Genomic DNA, 16,150 nt, shown 5'->3' with positions numbered 1-16,150 from the left:
CCTGCGAAATCTCAAAACTCTCTGTAAACTGGAAATGCCATATCTGACCAAGCTTGAAATGTTCAATGAGGACTTCTTTGTTGGCCCCAGTTCCTTGGAGTTGTCTATTGAACGTTGTGATGAGATCGAGTCCTTACCAGAGCAAGACCCGCAACACCCCATCTCTCTTAAGAGTTTAAAGATTCAAAACTCCAAGAAATTGAAATCATTGCCAGAAGGGATTCAACACCTCACTTCCCTCCAGCGGCTGATGATTCGTCAATTCCTTGAGCTGGCTGCTTTGCCAGATACTGTTGAACACCTTATCTCCCTCAGGGATTTGTGCTTAGATGGGCTTGATAAGTTAAAAATCTTGCCTGATGTCGGCATGGTTCACTTCAGTGCACTGCAGTATCAAAAAATAGTTGGCTGTCCCAGCTTGGCATCATTGCCAAAAGTCATTAGGAAACCTGACATCTCTTCCAAAAATCTGGGGTTGCCCAAAAGCTGACATCTCTTCCAAAAAGCATCAGGAATCTCACCAACCTGAAATATTTGAGTATTTCATTCTGCCCTGACCTAATGAAACATGGTGAGAAGCAAACAGGAGTGTATATATGTCAAAGAACTTTATTTGCACTGCTAGCTATCATTATAGCTGTGAGTCATACTGTGACTGCAGCCTGCAGGGGTGTATATATGTCAAAGAACTTTATTTTATTTATGTATTTATTTGGATAAAATTAGCCTTTGTTTTATGGTAGAAAGATCGAATTCCTTGTGAGATTGAAAAATAGGTGTTTATTAATTTTTTTTTTAATTTAGTGATTCTCTTTTTTTTTTTATTAAATTCAAGAACTAAATAAAAAAAATAAAATTTTAGACCTAATCAAATAATCTGAAAACTAAAGGACCTAAACATTTATGTTTTAAAAAGATCTTCAAATATTTCACAAATATAATGTTATGTTAGTCCTCTCATTTTTAATCCTTTTTAGATAATAAAAATGGATTCTTTTTCATGAGAACCGAGCGCCAAAAAATAACGAGACGAATGGACAAATCAAATATTTCACAAATATAATCAAATTCCACCCAAGGTCTTGGGGCCAAAGCAACCCGAGAAGAAATCTTCCAAGAAGACGAATGGACAAGTCAGGCCTGAATCGAAACGTGAGAAAAAGAATCTTGATACCGATGTTGGCAAAACAAAGTTCGATTTATCTGGGGTTTCTCCATTTTGGTCTTGTACAGGTATGCCAAGAGTTTGTTACAAATGAGGTGCTGGTGGATGGCAATCCTTGTGCTGCACGAATAGCTTATCTGAGCACCCTCTTCCCATAGAGTTCATTAGGCCTGGTGTTCGCATGGCTACGAGGAAAATGAGCAATGGAGTATATGTGAAACTTATACTGAAACTGTCAGCCGAAGGTTACAATCTTTCTCATCATCTTGACTCGAAGGACCACTGGGCTAGACATGGCACTAACAAGTTTGTTACAATCGAAAAGAGATCTGGAATGTTGGAAGCTAAATTGCCAGCATACCTAATTCCCAACCTTCCACAGGTAAGTTGTGGAGTGTTGTTATATTAAAAAGAGATCTTGATTTCCTCAACCTCTTTCCTTTCGATCTGTTATAATAAGCTAAACGCAAGATGGCGATGGAAGTGAATGTCATTTCTCTGCCTAATGATGTCATTTTCGTTTTATTTCCAACAACTCGTAACTTTACATGATAATTGAAGCCCATCCTACACCCTCGGTTTCCCAAAGAGATTTTGGCAGTGTCCTTCACTCCAAAATCTGCTAAATTGAATCTGACACAAGGGAAAACCGGTTTGGATAAGGCCTTTTGCTTCTCTTTGCTTGAGGGATCGAATTTGTTAGTTTCTCTTTTGCAACCCTTACATAAGAACATTAATGCTGTCCTTTCAGAGCTTCAAAGTAGAACATGCTTCTCGCCATAACTTATTTCATTAAGCTTTCTTTCCAGCTTAAAATGCTTCATAGTTACAAGAAAGGATTTGATGATTTGCTCTTTCACTTAATCTCCCTGAATAGGCAATCGTGTTAAAGGTGGCTCTGCATTCGATTGCTTCCCTACAGAAACGCAACAACAATGTATAAATGCTGTCTCCGAAAAGGCAATCATGCCCTACAGAGATTCGATTGTCGAATCTCAACCAAGACGACTTTTTTTTACTGTCTTTGGGAAATCAAACTAAATCAGTATACATGCTCAAAAAGAGAAGGCCAATGTTACTTGCAAACTTTACGCCATGTCACTTGACTTCCTGTTCTCTTGCATTTCCTTTGCACATTGAAGGGAAAGATAAAAATCATGCATTTTAATTAGGCCATTCATGTTCCAAGAAGAAAATAGAGCACAAGCAAATCACCAATATTAGTGGCTAAATAGGTGATGCAAGAAGGAAAAAGCAGTGCAGGAACTTGAGAGAAAATAATGCCAAAAGGTTCTGATCTTCTATGAAGTTTCTGAAATGAATTTCATCTGTTTTTGATTCTCTATATTATACAGATCTCCATAGAAATATAACACCAAATAGATACAGAGTGTTCTCAACATCTCATTCTTATGAGGACCAACCTATCACTGAACTGAAGCACAAGAGGACGTTGAAAAAGATAAACTCAAAGAGGGTTTTGAGAATGAGTGCCTTGTTCAATATGTAAATTAGGCTTTTGTGGCTTCAACTGGGGTTTTGGCCCTGCTGGCAACAATTTGCTCGAAGAGGTCTCTTATTTTCAATCCGACGATTGTCTGGAAGAGACCTGTTCCGTTGTTGCTGCCGGGGAAATCAGCATGCTTCAACATCTGCTGGGTGACTTCCCCATAGAACTTGGTAGAGATGTTACTTAGATGGCTTTCGACATAGATGAGCTCATCTAATCTGTCAAATTGCCCATCCATTTCCAGTACAGACACCTGAGAACGAACAAAACAAAACAGAGTATAAGTAACAAAAATATTAAACTGTAGAAATTGAGCTCATTGTTTTCTCAGACCAAAGAAAGAATCTATGGATCCCTTCCTGCATCATTATAACTAAAAAATCAATTCCGAAAGATTCTTACTTCTCCAGCATATTCTTAAACAGGTCAAATCTAAAGCATATTTAGAACTTTAGACCAGATACCTCATGGCCGTAGTAAGCGTCGGGCCCATAGGAGAATTTGATGCCAGGGTAAGAGCAGGTGAGCTTCCTACCACACGGGATCCATGAAATAGAAGAGCCTTCATCAAACAAGTAGACAGGGCTGAAAAATTCCACCCCTTCTTTCATGATCAGCTTAACTCTTAAAACCTTCCCCTCGTTGTCGTCCGGAATGAGTTGGGTTGGCAGCACTTCAATGACAGCATCGGCATATTGCTTTTGTGGATCTGCAAAGTGAGAAAAAAAATTGAAATAATCATGCATTTGGATAGACGTTTTAGGCTGATAAACAAGCAGATGTATATTAACAATTGGTAATATAATCTTTTACGAGTTTGAAGGAACTACCAATATAAGCATCAAAATCCGGCTTGCGTGCTTCAATACTAGCTTTAATGCTTTCAAGACTGTGTCCTCGCTCAGCCATGTCCCTCTACAATCAGTACGACATCTTTAGCTCACAAGAAATGGATAAATGGTGGCCACTGATATAAAGAAGTTGGAAAGATGGATTTATAGAGGTAGTTACCTGAATTTTCCATGCAAATTTAACCTCGTTGCTAATGTCCAAGTAGATACTGAAGTCCAAGAGGTCCCTCACACGTTGGTCATACCTACATGTTTGTATAGATGGTGACAATCAGTCCAAGCTCTTGCATACAGATCTTACTCAATAGATTGTTGAAAAAACAAAAATATCCTCAAAACATGTGGTATTCTTATTTTCTCCAGGTATGCTTTTTTGCTTGAAAAATTGATCTGTATTTAATATGTGATATACATTGTGTCTTTATGCCTTCATGTATAAATATTATACGATACATTAAGTTTTCTGGAAAAAAATGATTAATTAATTACAGATGCAGAAAATAACAAATTCAGTTGATGGAATCCTCGGCTTCATTAAAAATTGGATTGGGGGGGGGGGAGTGAAAGATGATTCCGAGATTTCACCAACACGTGTGCGGTAAAGAGGGAGTGAGGGAAAGAAAGAAAGACAGAGACAGATAGGCAGACAGAAAGAAAGACAGTTAAGCATATGCATTATCATAAAAAATACAAGTAAAGAAAGGAAATTCGAAGCTGTAGTCTTACTTACATTGGATGCAAACCTTCAATGACAAGAATCTTAGGAGGCTTAATAAGCTCAGGAGGATCCAAGAGACCTGTAACATGATTGTAAATTGGTTTCTCAACAGCAGTCCCATCTTTGATAGCCTTTACTTGCTCGTACATGAGATCAAAGTTGTTGGCTCTTGGATCAAGCGCAGTGACACCCTTCTCTTTCCTTCCAGTCCTATCAAGTGAGTGATAATCGTCTAAACATATTACAGTTGTAGTGTCGCTTATGAGTGTGTTCGAGTCAGGATTGCCACCTCTTGGTGGCTCTGCTGCACCTCCAAAAACACTTGTTAACCTCCTCATGAAGGTACTCTTACCACACCCAGAGTCTGCTGCTAGGCCAATCACAACAGTTTGTGTGTCAGCTGAGCAGGTTATCACAGCACTGCTAGCCCTCTTGGTTGTTTTCTTGTTAGTGCTATAGAACACTACATGTCTTTGGTTAAACCCCAAGTGGGTTTTTGTTGGGGTGGAGATTGAGCAAGTTGAATTGAGGGACTGCGTAGTGTATACCGTGCAAACTGCCATTTCCTTAGCTTGAGAGCGGAAGAGATGGTGGTGAGCTGAGTTCTGATATTTTCAGCTAGTTTTGAAAGGGTGGCATGTAATGGGTTTGTGGACGCTTTTCCTTTGATTATATCAAAGGAAAAGTTGGGAAAACAAATGAGTGGAGGAAAAGGTTGAAGAAAAGAAAAACAGATAGCAGTTTGTATGGGAAAGAAAAAAACTGTTTTGGCTGGTGATGGGATGCTGACGTGTCTTGTTTATGTTTTTCTGTGACTACCCCTTGTTTTTGACAAAGCTGGAGGTAATACTAAGGCAGGGATGGAGGGGGACATGGACGGGAATAATTTAATGTCCATGAGTAAGATTGTCATTTGGAATTGTTTATAGTTCCGAAAACTATACCAGATATTTGTAGTCTACTGAACATGTTGATGAGGGGATGGCATTTGCGATAAACAAAGGCATGGAGAAGCTTGGTGGTCATTTCTTGCGGTTTGGATATTTGCCATGCCACGTGGCATCAGGATGGTGGATGGTTGAAGATGAGGGTTTTGGGGGTGTGGACTGGAGGAGATATGGAAGCCAATACATAGCACGGAATTTAGTCTCGGAATGTACTTTTATGCCTGGAAGCGGGAGGCCGACGGAAATAACAATAAAAGACGAAATATAGCTCTATTGTTATTGCTAGCAATGCTTCGGACCCCATTCTTCAAAACACTCCCTTGAAAAAGACAAGAAAATAAGAAAAAACTTGAAACTTTAACAGTCTCGAGTTCACTATTTCAAACGAATTTCCTTTGAACCCCCGAGGAAAATAGAAACTTTAGCCGAGTCCCGAGTGCTAGTAAAGCTTGAGAGATTATTTTTTTTCTGAATTAATTCATGAAAGATTACTGTGTAAATGCTTTTGTGGTTAGCTATTACCATGTTGCTTCTTCCATGAGATACTGAAATCACATGTAGATTCTTGAACAGCCTTGGAGAGGCTGCTTCCTCGTTTTTAAACTATTTTTTTTTTACAAATCTTGAAAAATAAAAAAAACATTATTTTAAAACACAAAGCAACGCACTTTTTCATAAACAATTAACGATCCCACTCAATCAGAAGCAAAAACGAAGTTCTCATCCCTGTCGGCGGATCCGTGTTGCGACTACTAATACTTTTGTTGGAGGCTGGTTCAAGACAGACCCAACTAAAATAAATGTCTAGAGACACACTGCAGGCGTGTGCTAAGCCCATTGGATGGGATTATTTTAACTGCTGATTTCCCCAACAGGAATGCACTGGCAATATCCACGTCTCTTCTGACAACTTGCTCACTGGGCTTCAACGCAACTCACAACACCATGGGCTGCTATTCCCACTTTGCCATTCCAGCAATCCAGCCTTCCCGCAGCTAGCATACCATTATCAAAACAACTAACTAAAATGGAACCCTGTTTCAACTAGTGCTATTGGCTTATTTATCAAAACAAGAGACATTTCTTCTTTCCATATTGACGCTGAACACAATATATATCAGTAATTTTTGGAATATAATGCTCCCTGGGTTTGGAATATGTTACTCACAAAAAAAAAAAAAAAAGGAAGAAGAAATGAACATATATATAATAATAGAAAGAGGAATCTACCAAACCACCCAGAGAAGTGAGAAGCAGCAACACTTGAAAAACTGTATCCGAGTTCCAACCCTACATTATCTCTCACTTGTTCCCCCTGAAGTACATATAGATTTTCTGCAGAGGGAGAAAAGGAGAGCAGGAATCCAAGGTCACAAAAAAAAGTAAACGATATAAAAAAGGGGTATGGTTGCTTTAAATCCAACTCTCAGCACATGCGGGACAAATATTCTACTGGGGCTGGGGGGATAACAGTAAACAAATGCTGACTTTAGTAAAGATGAAGAATCTTACCTGAAGGACCCACAAGCTGAGAAGTGACTCTAAGCAAAACAGGCCAAACCCTACTAAGTAGAAAATCTGCACAGAAGAGCATTATTTCAAGACAGTGTTTTGACACTTGTGAATGGAAGAATGAAAACAATCTGATATCATATCAGAAACAAAATATATCATACACCATGACTGGATCATCTCCATGCATATCATGTCTTGATAATCTTTAAGGAAAGATCATAGGATGCAAAATATATTAAGAAGAAGAAGAAAAACACAACAGTTAATTAGGTATAATCCATCATTTGCCTCCCATACCTATACCACTGGTAATTGATTACACCAATACAAGATCATAACTTTTTACACTGCTTCCTGGAATTAATTCCACATAAGAGTTGATGCTTTTAAGCATTTATCACAGCGCAGTAACACATCCTTAGTTCTCTGGCACTTTAGGAAGGAAAACACCTTCAATTGCTTCTCTCATAATTCATTTTACCATAGATATATGCCCATTTAACATCACATACTCAAGGGGGAGTATCAATGCATCATCCATCCATCCATCCATCCTTCTCTTCTACTTCAGTCATTTAAGGTTGATAGGTAAAAACCAAAAGGGCCTAGAACTTCTAGAAAATTACCCATGAGAGAAGTTGAACCAGATCAGCTAGCTCTCAAGCAAAAATTACTATAAATACTGACAACCAAGAATGGAGAAATAAGAGAACTAAGCCAATTTGCAATTTCTCCAATCCATAAGGAGGCCCCATGGGACTTGGTGCACAAACGGGTAATTTTTAACTATTGAAGCATCCCTTCTTCAACACCTGATTGGCATTCTTGTAAAAATTAGACAAAAAAAATTCTATCAAGATGCTTTAGCTTCTTCAAGACATAAACACAGCACTCTGTCAAATATATGGAGAAGGATGGTAAATTTACTGAAATGATAAATTAAAAGTGTCATACATATTTTGAGGGTCAGGAATCATAATAGTGGAAAGAGAAATTCTATCACACACTTGTCGTGTTGTGGACTAAAGAGATTATGTACGAGCAAAATTTGACATTCCAGAAGACAAAGTGCCTCCCAATACTCTGAAATGTTCATGGCGAGTTGTTTGTAAAACAAATAAAATAAATGAGAGATGCCAAGACTGTTGAACTTACCCCAACCAACACATGGTCAGAGAAGACATCAACTGCTGGAAGGATGCCCCTGCAATTGATAACAACGTTCAAAGCTTAGCATTCAGAACAAAAGTTGTGATATCAAAATCAATATTGTAAGAAAGCTCGTCAATTTAAATTTTATATTCTAAACTAAGTGTGATAGCATGGCATGAAATCAAATTTGAGAACTACAAGAACTTACGTCAAAGACTTCCCATGGAAGACAATTGGAGGAGCAATAGCAGCAAATATACAGAAACCAATATGAATCTGGGCACCAAATTCATATATCAGTTGGTTTAAAAAAATACAGTAATTACAATGATGAATTATATAGTCATGGTTGGTAGTTGAAACTAACCAGGTAGAACACGAAAAACCAGCTAAACTTCAATGCGCTATCCGTCCTGCAAGTTTAAAAACAAAGGAACATTTTAACAACCATGAGAGCACCAATCCCTTAATCTTTAGTTCAATTATACATGAAGCAACCATGTGTTTACTTACCACCAGTACACTGTAGTAATCAATGTAGAAAATTTTGATGTTTTGACTCAGTTAAACTCTAGAGTTCACTTTAAGAATTAAGTGGATAATTACTCAAGTTTTCAGCATATAGTAAGTTCGCAATCTTCTGTTTTCTCCTCATATACAAAAACAGATTTAAAAAGTTGGTTTGGCAGCCATGAGCACCTCATCCAAATTCTGGAAAGCTTCAAATCAAATAAATATGAAGGCATTAACAAATACTTGCCTCATTGCTCGATAGAGAGGTCTGTACCACAAGACATATGAAAGTGGACATCCCATCAGCGCATAGATTATGGCAAGGAAAAAGATTTTGACACCTGCATACCATGAATCGTGTGAGATAACTCAAATTGCTTTACATCTCTTAGACAAATTGTTGCTAATGTGATTAGGAGAAGAGCTTACCTCCGCCTCTAATCCAACATACTGTCACAGCAATTACATTGAAGACAAGACAAAGGACAATACCTGAAATCAGGGCACCAAAAGAAGATTAAGATTTGCTGCTTAATAGTAAGTGAGAAACTCATAAAAGAATAACAAGAATTTAGCAGTAAGTGAGCAAAGAAAAAGAAATGGTACAAGTAATTTTCACTAGAGTTGTATCCATTTCCTTGATATAAAATGACAAATCTTAATAAATAGATTTGAAGATAAGAAGTGCAGAAGATACAGAAACAGGAAAAGCAGCCCATATTTGCATAGAAAAAGAAATGACATGAGTAATTTTCATTATTAAATTTAACTTAAGGTAAAGACTGAATTATATGTTCACATGAAAAACTGGTTAAATCCAGGATCATAGATAGAATAAGTTAGTGAACCATTACCGAAATATTTATTGCAAAGGAAGGAGATCAACCAAGAATCTGAATTTAAACATTAAACCTTCACCAAAACATTTCACAGAGTACTCCCACACCTTTCTAATTGACATCTATAACAATTTATCCCCAATTTATGGTTTCCCAGAGAAAAAAAATCTAATACAGGATTGTGCTAACAATATTCTGCATGAAAACACAGTAAAGAAAATTTTGACAAAGGTGCTGCAGAAGCATTGTACCGAGTAAGTCTATAATGGAGCAAAGACAAGTAGGAAAACAAGATATGAAAGCACAAAGATAAATGGGAGATCTAGAAAGATACTATGAATCCTCTAATATCAATGGTGCAGGTTGACAATAAAGCTCCAGGTGATAAAGTGACTTGCATGATTTTAGTGTTAGGTTAGAACACATTGAAACAGTAAGGGACTACAGGAGACTAATTCAAGTGAAGAAATCAATTGATCTAAACTAAGACCCAAAATCCAATCACAAAAACTTCTTAAGCTAAACTGCTTCATTTGATTTTCGTAATCATATTTAGTTTCTCGTCTTCAGATTTAGCAGCTACTCATAAAATATCTTGTGATTCTATATACAAAATGTTCTAATGAGCGCAGCAACTATATTTAAGAATGATTTTAGGTGCATAACTCCACATTATAATATTTAAAAACAAACCCAGCACTAAAACTTCAAAAGGTGCTCCTCCCAATCTCATCCATGAAATTGAAATCCCCAGATCATCTTTCTATCTATAAACATTAAAGTTATTTCAGTAAACAATAGCACTGTTTGAAGGGCAAAGCAACAGGGTAAGGACATGTTCTCATGCATAATGGTAGAGACTAGGTTTCCTCATCCACAAACCCCCGAGGCAAAGCAAGTCTTTAAAACTGAAATGGAAGGTAAAGAACTACAAGGTAGGGAAAGTAAAGCAGGAAATCAAGGACTCTGCACAAAGGACAAAAAGAGAGACGGAGAAAGGCAGTTGGTGTTAATCAAATGCTATATGAGAATTGCACCAATGCTTCTACAGAATACAGTCCCTACTATTATGAATTTGCTTGCCATTCCATTACATTAGAATAGAAAATCTGTGGTGTAACTTGGCTGAAGAACCAAATGCTGACCTACCCTAGCGGTCAACTGAAAACAATATCTCTGTTGGTTTGAATAGCATCAAAAGTTACTTGGACTCAAAGAAGAAAGCATGCGATCAAATTTGCAACATAGGAAATTTTAAAAAAAATTGATAACACAAAACGATCTCCTACCTAACCAACTGGCAAAAGCCAAATACTGTATCCTTTGGGCATGGATGGGTATTTCATTTGCTATATCATGATGGATGATAGGGAAAAAAGGTGGCCAATTTTTATCATTCGGGGTAATGCCAGCTGAAATACCATGTAAAATGGAAAAGAAAAATTGAGTTAGCAATAAGCGTTCTACAAATCCATAAATATATGATTCTAGAAGCAAAAAATTCTGTAGGTTGTAGTCCTTGCTTTTAGCAACAGCATCTTCCCTCCTTTTGATTTCCTGATGATGAAAAAGTCATGAGTAAAACCTCTGACCGAGCTTAAAATCAATGTATACTATTTCTTACTACATGAGACACGAATAAAAGCAGGTTTAGAAAAATAAGCAACTCAAAATCAGTTAATATCCATGCTCAATTATACACGATAGGAAGCCATGTTTTAGAATAACATAAACCAAGTACTGCACTTGCATATAGAAGTATTTAACCATGGGATGAAAAAGATAACCTTTTCCCTCCTTTTAAGATCTGCTTCCCAAGATGCGAGGTCTTTCCCCTTTTTCTTTGAATCCTGCACATTCAATACAGAAATCATACAGTTCAAAAATCAGCCAACTCAAGTGTACTTGTAAGCAGGGAAACCACAAATTTCATTACATTCATTGTATCAAGTGGAATGTCAACTGTTGCATCATTGTGCCCAAATCCCATAGCTTCATGTCCCAAAGGAGGAATGCGTGCCTTTGATGCCGGAGCAACCGCGCCCTTCTGTTAAAACCCCAAGCAAGTAACACAATGAACCACAATAAACCAAATTGGCAGGAAAAAAATATAAATTAAAAGAAAGATAATGGCATCATAAACTAATTTTTTTTCAGAACCAGTTCCATGATCCAAAATTTAACCAGGGTTGAACTTCAGCTAATTTCAAAATCTGAAAGCTTGCGAGTGCATATTTGACTACTTTAACAGAACCCAGTTAACAATTGATGGTCAAACCAGGGATGACCAGTCTTTGACTAAGCCTGACTTCACCCATGTTGCAACAATTGGACCCCATAACTTGCCTACTTCCTAACCTATTATTCTCATCAAATAAGTTTTACTCTACTCGCAATTTAGTCAACAATTAGTCCACTCTGATAACAATTTAACATTCACAACCGACCAGCAATCACACTAAGGCTTTCTTTTTCAATTAAGCAAAAAACATTACATGTTCGATTACTCAGTTCAGTGTATAACATAATTTAAAATTGAAAAATAAATAAATAAATAAATAAATAAATCGAACAAAATGTGTACTTGCTCCCTTCCATCATTTAAACAAAGAAAAGTTTCCATATCAGATCCAGACAAATAAACAAGAATTGCTCAAACTACCCTCGCATAAAACGAAATATAGCAAAACTAAACCACTTAAAAACGAGGAGGAAGTAGATCTGGAAAGGGGCCGAAACGAGAAAACAAGGAAAGGAAGGAAAATTACCGAGAAGGGATTCACTTCTTCTTCTTCATCGAATGGGTTAGGGTCGCTGTTGTATCGGCTCATATTTCTTGACCTCTTTCAGATCCCTAATTTGCCAAACAGGACGTTTGAATTTGGAGAGAGAAAGTGGGTTTGCGTGTGTTTTTTCTGAGAGAAAAACACACTCGCTGTTCTGAAGTATAGTGGTGTTCAGATGCTTCTTAAAAAGTGATAAACACACTTTCGTTATTTTTCTTTTCTTTTTTCTTTTCGTTTTCTTTTTAAAATAATATAAGATATTTTTTAAAGTATTTTTATTTAAAATATATAATAATTAATTTTTTTATTTTAAAAAAATTATTTTTAATATCAATACATTAAAAAAAATTTATAATACTAAAAATAAATTAATTTTTTAAAAAAATTAAAAATCATTTCAGCTATGATAACTAAAGGTAAGTAAAAAATTCAAAAAACCGATTAAACTAATTAGAATTTTAAAAAAACCGATTGGTTCGATTTTGGTTTTATAAGTCTAAAACTGAAAAAATTGAACCGAATCTAAATAAAAAAACCAGAAAAAACAGAGTCAGCCCGAAAAAAACTGAGAAAAAAATTAATTTGAACCGATTTTTTCCCAAAATAACCAAAACTGGTTGATTTGAACCGGTTTCGATTTTTGAAAAAACTAATTTTGGTTATTTTTTTATAAAAACTGAATCAAACTGAAAATGATCACCTCATGCTGATAACAAACATGAACATTTTTTAAGTCATTTGGTTTTTTAAAAATGTTTTTTTCTAAAAAATTTACATAATTTTGATTTAATGAATACTAATACCATATATATAATTAAAATAAACAAGCCAAATTAAAAATGGTTCATAATTATTATAATTTTAGGTGAAAAATATTTCAATGATTATTATTGAAAAATAATTCAATTTATGTCCTTGATTTTTTCTTGAGTTATCAGCTTGGTTTAAAAATTAAATAAATAAATTATTTATGACTATCAAAATTTATATAAAATTATTTTAAATCCAAACTTATTTATTTAATAAACATTTAAACTTGTTCATAAAAAATATATTGAGAAATCTTAAAATATTATAATTTAATTAAATAATACACAAGCAAAGCAATTGATATGAGTAAACATTAATTAATAATTGATAGGCTAGAGCAGGATTGCTTAATGTAGAAACGTGGACTCAATTGAAATGTTGGATGTAAAAAGACTAAATTGTAAATAATGACTCATCATGCGCTAAATCTTTGCCCAAGTTTTACCTGCACTCACGGGTTCAAACCTACCGGAATTTCACAAATTAATATCATAACTATAATTTTCAAAAACTTTTAATATTTTTTTTCTTGTAACTAAAAGCTTGTTTGATAATATGGTTGTAATTGCTTTTCAAAGTATTTTTCATGTTAAAATATATTAAAATAATATCTTTTTATTTTTTAAAAATTATTTTTAAAATCAACGTATTAAAACGATTCAAATGGTGTCTAAATCGTGGTAAAAAGATCAGTATTTTTAATGCAATTTTACATGAGGATATTAACAAAACATTAAGGTAGTATTTGGTTTTGTGATCTGATAGTTGTTTTTTAAAATGTTTTTTATTCAAAAATATATTAAAATAATATTTTTTAAATGATAAAACTGAAGGTTAATTACTTTTAATTTATTGATGAAGGACATGATTAAAAAGTTAATGGACCAGAGTGAAAATAACGATGAAACTATGTGGCTGTTTTCAAATTTTCCTGAAAATTAACTTTTATCCTCGTAGACCCTTTTAACCAAGGTCGTGTTCCCCGATCCTCCCATGCCCACCACTGAAACCACTTCACGTCCAGATTTGGTCCCAAGAAGCCGCTCAATCGCTCTGCTTTTTGCTTTTTGAACAGCTTCTTCAAGTAGAAGGGCATCCCTATGACATTCCATCGAAGTTGATGCTGTTGGAACTTGAACCATGAACCATTATGTTATTTTTATTGCAGTATCTCCGATGTGACTCTGATATACTGATGATGCCTTGAATTTTTGAAGCAACTCGACGCCGAGCTCTAGCATCCTTAAGGACCTTAACAGAGAGACAAATTTTCCTGAAGCAGGAAATAACTCCATGCTCATTATCATTGGCAAGGCATAGCCTGATCAGTTCATCAAGTGCGTCCTCTGTGTCATAAGCTACATCTTTTACTTTCTTGACCAGCAATTTGAGTGCAGAATCACTTTCCTCCATTGCATCTGCAAGTCTCAGGAAGGCTTTCATATTGAACGCAAGTTCATCACTAACATGCTCAGCTTCATTCTTCATTGTTTCCAATTGTTTCCCCCTCTCTAGGAGGAAGTTTCCAAGCTTCGTGAGCAAGAAGGTCACTATCCCTTCAGACATGGCTCTTTCATTGTTCCAGGAAGTGTTTCAGTAACTTCAGGGAGCGTAACATTGGTGTTTGAAGTTGTGGCTGTTCTGTGATTCTTGAGAGTTCGCTCTCTACTTGTATAATGCCACCGCATAGATACGAGTAGGAGCTCTTCCTTTATGAATATAATATTTTACTAGCCAACGAGTTCTTTGCTTGAGAGTGCACGCCAATCCAAATCACCATCAGCAAAGATATTCTGTAGTTGTTGTCTACGTAGTTCTATTATTTGCAAGCTCTGTGAAATTCTATCGATCCCGTCGTCAATCTGCCAAGTACGTAGCACATTAGTTCTTATCTGAAAAGGCAAATCCTCTTACTTTTCAGGTATGAAAGGCTCACTGCTCAGGTACGCATTGTAGACTAATTATTTAATGGTTCCAAGAAGTTCATGAAACTAATTTTTCTTTCTTCCCCTGCAATTCCTGTTAAGAAAATGAAAATTTACCATCTTGTTCGAAGAATATATCACCTGCTAGTCAGACTGTACCGAGGCACAAGGGAGGGAGATAAAGCGGACCCCACAAGATGACCTCATCCAGGCAATCTAGGAGAGGTCCCTGTGGGCATTTATCTACTCCTTTGCTGATATCACCTTGCAGATGTTGAAACCAGAAACAATCATCATCTCTGTACAAGAAGCTAGTTAGGTTGGATTATTATTATTTTAACTTGAAGGTACTCGTACGAACAAACTGGATTAGTTCCTCGGATTAAATTTTTAAAAAAATCTTCAAAAATCTTCTTAAATACCGGTGGAAGAGCATCATTCAATTTAAAGTTTTGCTTTGTCAATATATAACCAGCCATCTTTAAATTAATCTAAAACTTGACCAGGCCAAATGGTTTGACACCAACGTTAAGATTCTAGAATCTAATATGTTAGAAAAATGGGTGGAAAACGATGAGCAGTATATGATTATTCAAGGAAAGCTTAGAGATAAGATGGGAACTTCAGGACAGGAAATCAAAAGGGTTCAAGGCAGCTTGTCGTTTAGCCCTTTTATACTTGAATATGCTTTCAAGCTGAGATACCATGGATACGTAGCTAAAACCTACCTAACAAAATAGCCTTCTCCAAGTGAGCCTAATTTATGCTGACGCTGCTTGCTTTCAGCGAGTAACTTGCTCTACAGTCGATCCTACCGACGAAAATCCACATCATGCGCACTTACTATGAATCTTTAATGCAATATCTATAATTTCTTATTTATCTTCTCGTATGTTATTTTTTAAAGTATAAGAAAAAAATAAAAAAAATTAATTTTTTTTAAATATTTTTAAAATGTAAAATCAAACATGGTTTTTAAGAAATGATTTAGTATTACTTTCAGGGTTATTTTTTTATTCAAACCACAAATAAAGCTTTGTTTAATTAGTTAAATATTGCCTTTTGCACTATATTGTGTGCGTAATTACACTTAAAAACTAGTGGATAAATATTGCTTTTTGTATATATATCAAAATATCAAATTGTCTTGAGAATCAAATAATAATAAAAAAAAACCTAAATAAAAGTACAAATAAGCCATTAATAGCAAGTCATGGAAATTTTGATTATAAAGATAATTAAATCATTTCACCATGTTATAAAAAATAAATATAGAAAAAGCTTCTAGACCCAAGTTAAATAATTTTTAAAAAAAGAGAAGTAAATAATTATATATATATATATATTTTAAAAAAATCGAGTTATCTCTAATTAATTCTAAAATGATTAGTGGTCCGTGTGAAAATATCTAATTGATTG

At 35.4% G+C, this 16,150-nt stretch overlaps 2 protein-coding genes across 2 annotated transcripts; both read right to left on the bottom strand.

The window, feature by feature from the left end:
* Positions 1-2,443: 2,443 nt before the first annotated feature.
* Positions 2,444-5,140, bottom strand: LOC133701351 (phosphoribulokinase, chloroplastic-like). The gene is made up of 5 exons (XM_062125240.1): positions 4,257-5,140; positions 3,687-3,771; positions 3,506-3,590; positions 3,140-3,384; positions 2,444-2,928 (listed from the first exon to the last, which is right to left on the bottom strand). Exons 1-5 carry the CDS (start codon positions 4,805-4,807, stop codon positions 2,677-2,679), a joined length of 1,218 nt encoding a protein of 405 aa, XP_061981224.1. The 5' UTR covers positions 4,808-5,140; the 3' UTR covers positions 2,444-2,676.
* Positions 5,141-6,249: 1,109 nt separating this feature from the next.
* On the bottom strand, positions 6,250-12,171 carry LOC133701352 (secretory carrier-associated membrane protein 4). Its single transcript, XM_062125241.1, has 12 exons — positions 11,979-12,171; positions 11,147-11,257; positions 10,998-11,060; positions 10,734-10,767; positions 10,500-10,622; positions 8,801-8,863; positions 8,619-8,712; positions 8,226-8,271; positions 8,067-8,134; positions 7,862-7,910; positions 6,704-6,769; positions 6,250-6,526 (listed from the first exon to the last, which is right to left on the bottom strand). Exons 1-12 carry the CDS (start codon positions 12,039-12,041, stop codon positions 6,494-6,496), a joined length of 813 nt encoding a protein of 270 aa, XP_061981225.1. The 5' UTR covers positions 12,042-12,171; the 3' UTR covers positions 6,250-6,493.
* Positions 12,172-16,150: the final 3,979 nt, after the last annotated feature.

Source organism: Populus nigra, chromosome 8, assembly GCF_951802175.1.
Source record: "Populus nigra chromosome 8, ddPopNigr1.1, whole genome shotgun sequence".
In the NCBI taxonomy this organism is placed as follows: domain Eukaryota; kingdom Viridiplantae; phylum Streptophyta; class Magnoliopsida; order Malpighiales; family Salicaceae; genus Populus; species Populus nigra.
This window is presented reverse-complemented; position numbering and strand designations above follow the sequence as displayed.

Bases quoted from the DNA above. Each gene is read 5' to 3' on its own strand.
- LOC133701351 (XM_062125240.1), bottom strand. From the start codon at position 4,807: ATGGCAGTTTGCACGGTATACACTACGCAGTCCCTCAATTCAACTTGC. The intron at 3,772-4,256 runs GTAAGTAAGACT...ACAAACATGTAG, and splicing joins ATTGAAGGTTTGCATCCAAT to GTATGACCAACGTGTGAGGG. The intron at 3,591-3,686 runs GTAACTACCTCT...TACTGATTGTAG, and splicing joins AATTTGCATGGAAAATTCAG to AGGGACATGGCTGAGCGAGG.
- LOC133701352 (XM_062125241.1), bottom strand. From the start codon at position 12,041: ATGAGCCGATACAACAGCGACCCTAACCCATTCGATGAAGAAGAAGAA. The intron at 11,258-11,978 runs GTAATTTTCCTT...GGGTTTTAACAG, and splicing joins AAGAAGTGAATCCCTTCTCG to AAGGGCGCGGTTGCTCCGGC. The intron at 8,864-10,499 runs GTAGGAGATCGT...CCCTGATTTCAG, and splicing joins GGCTTTTGCCAGTTGGTTAG to GTATTGTCCTTTGTCTTGTC.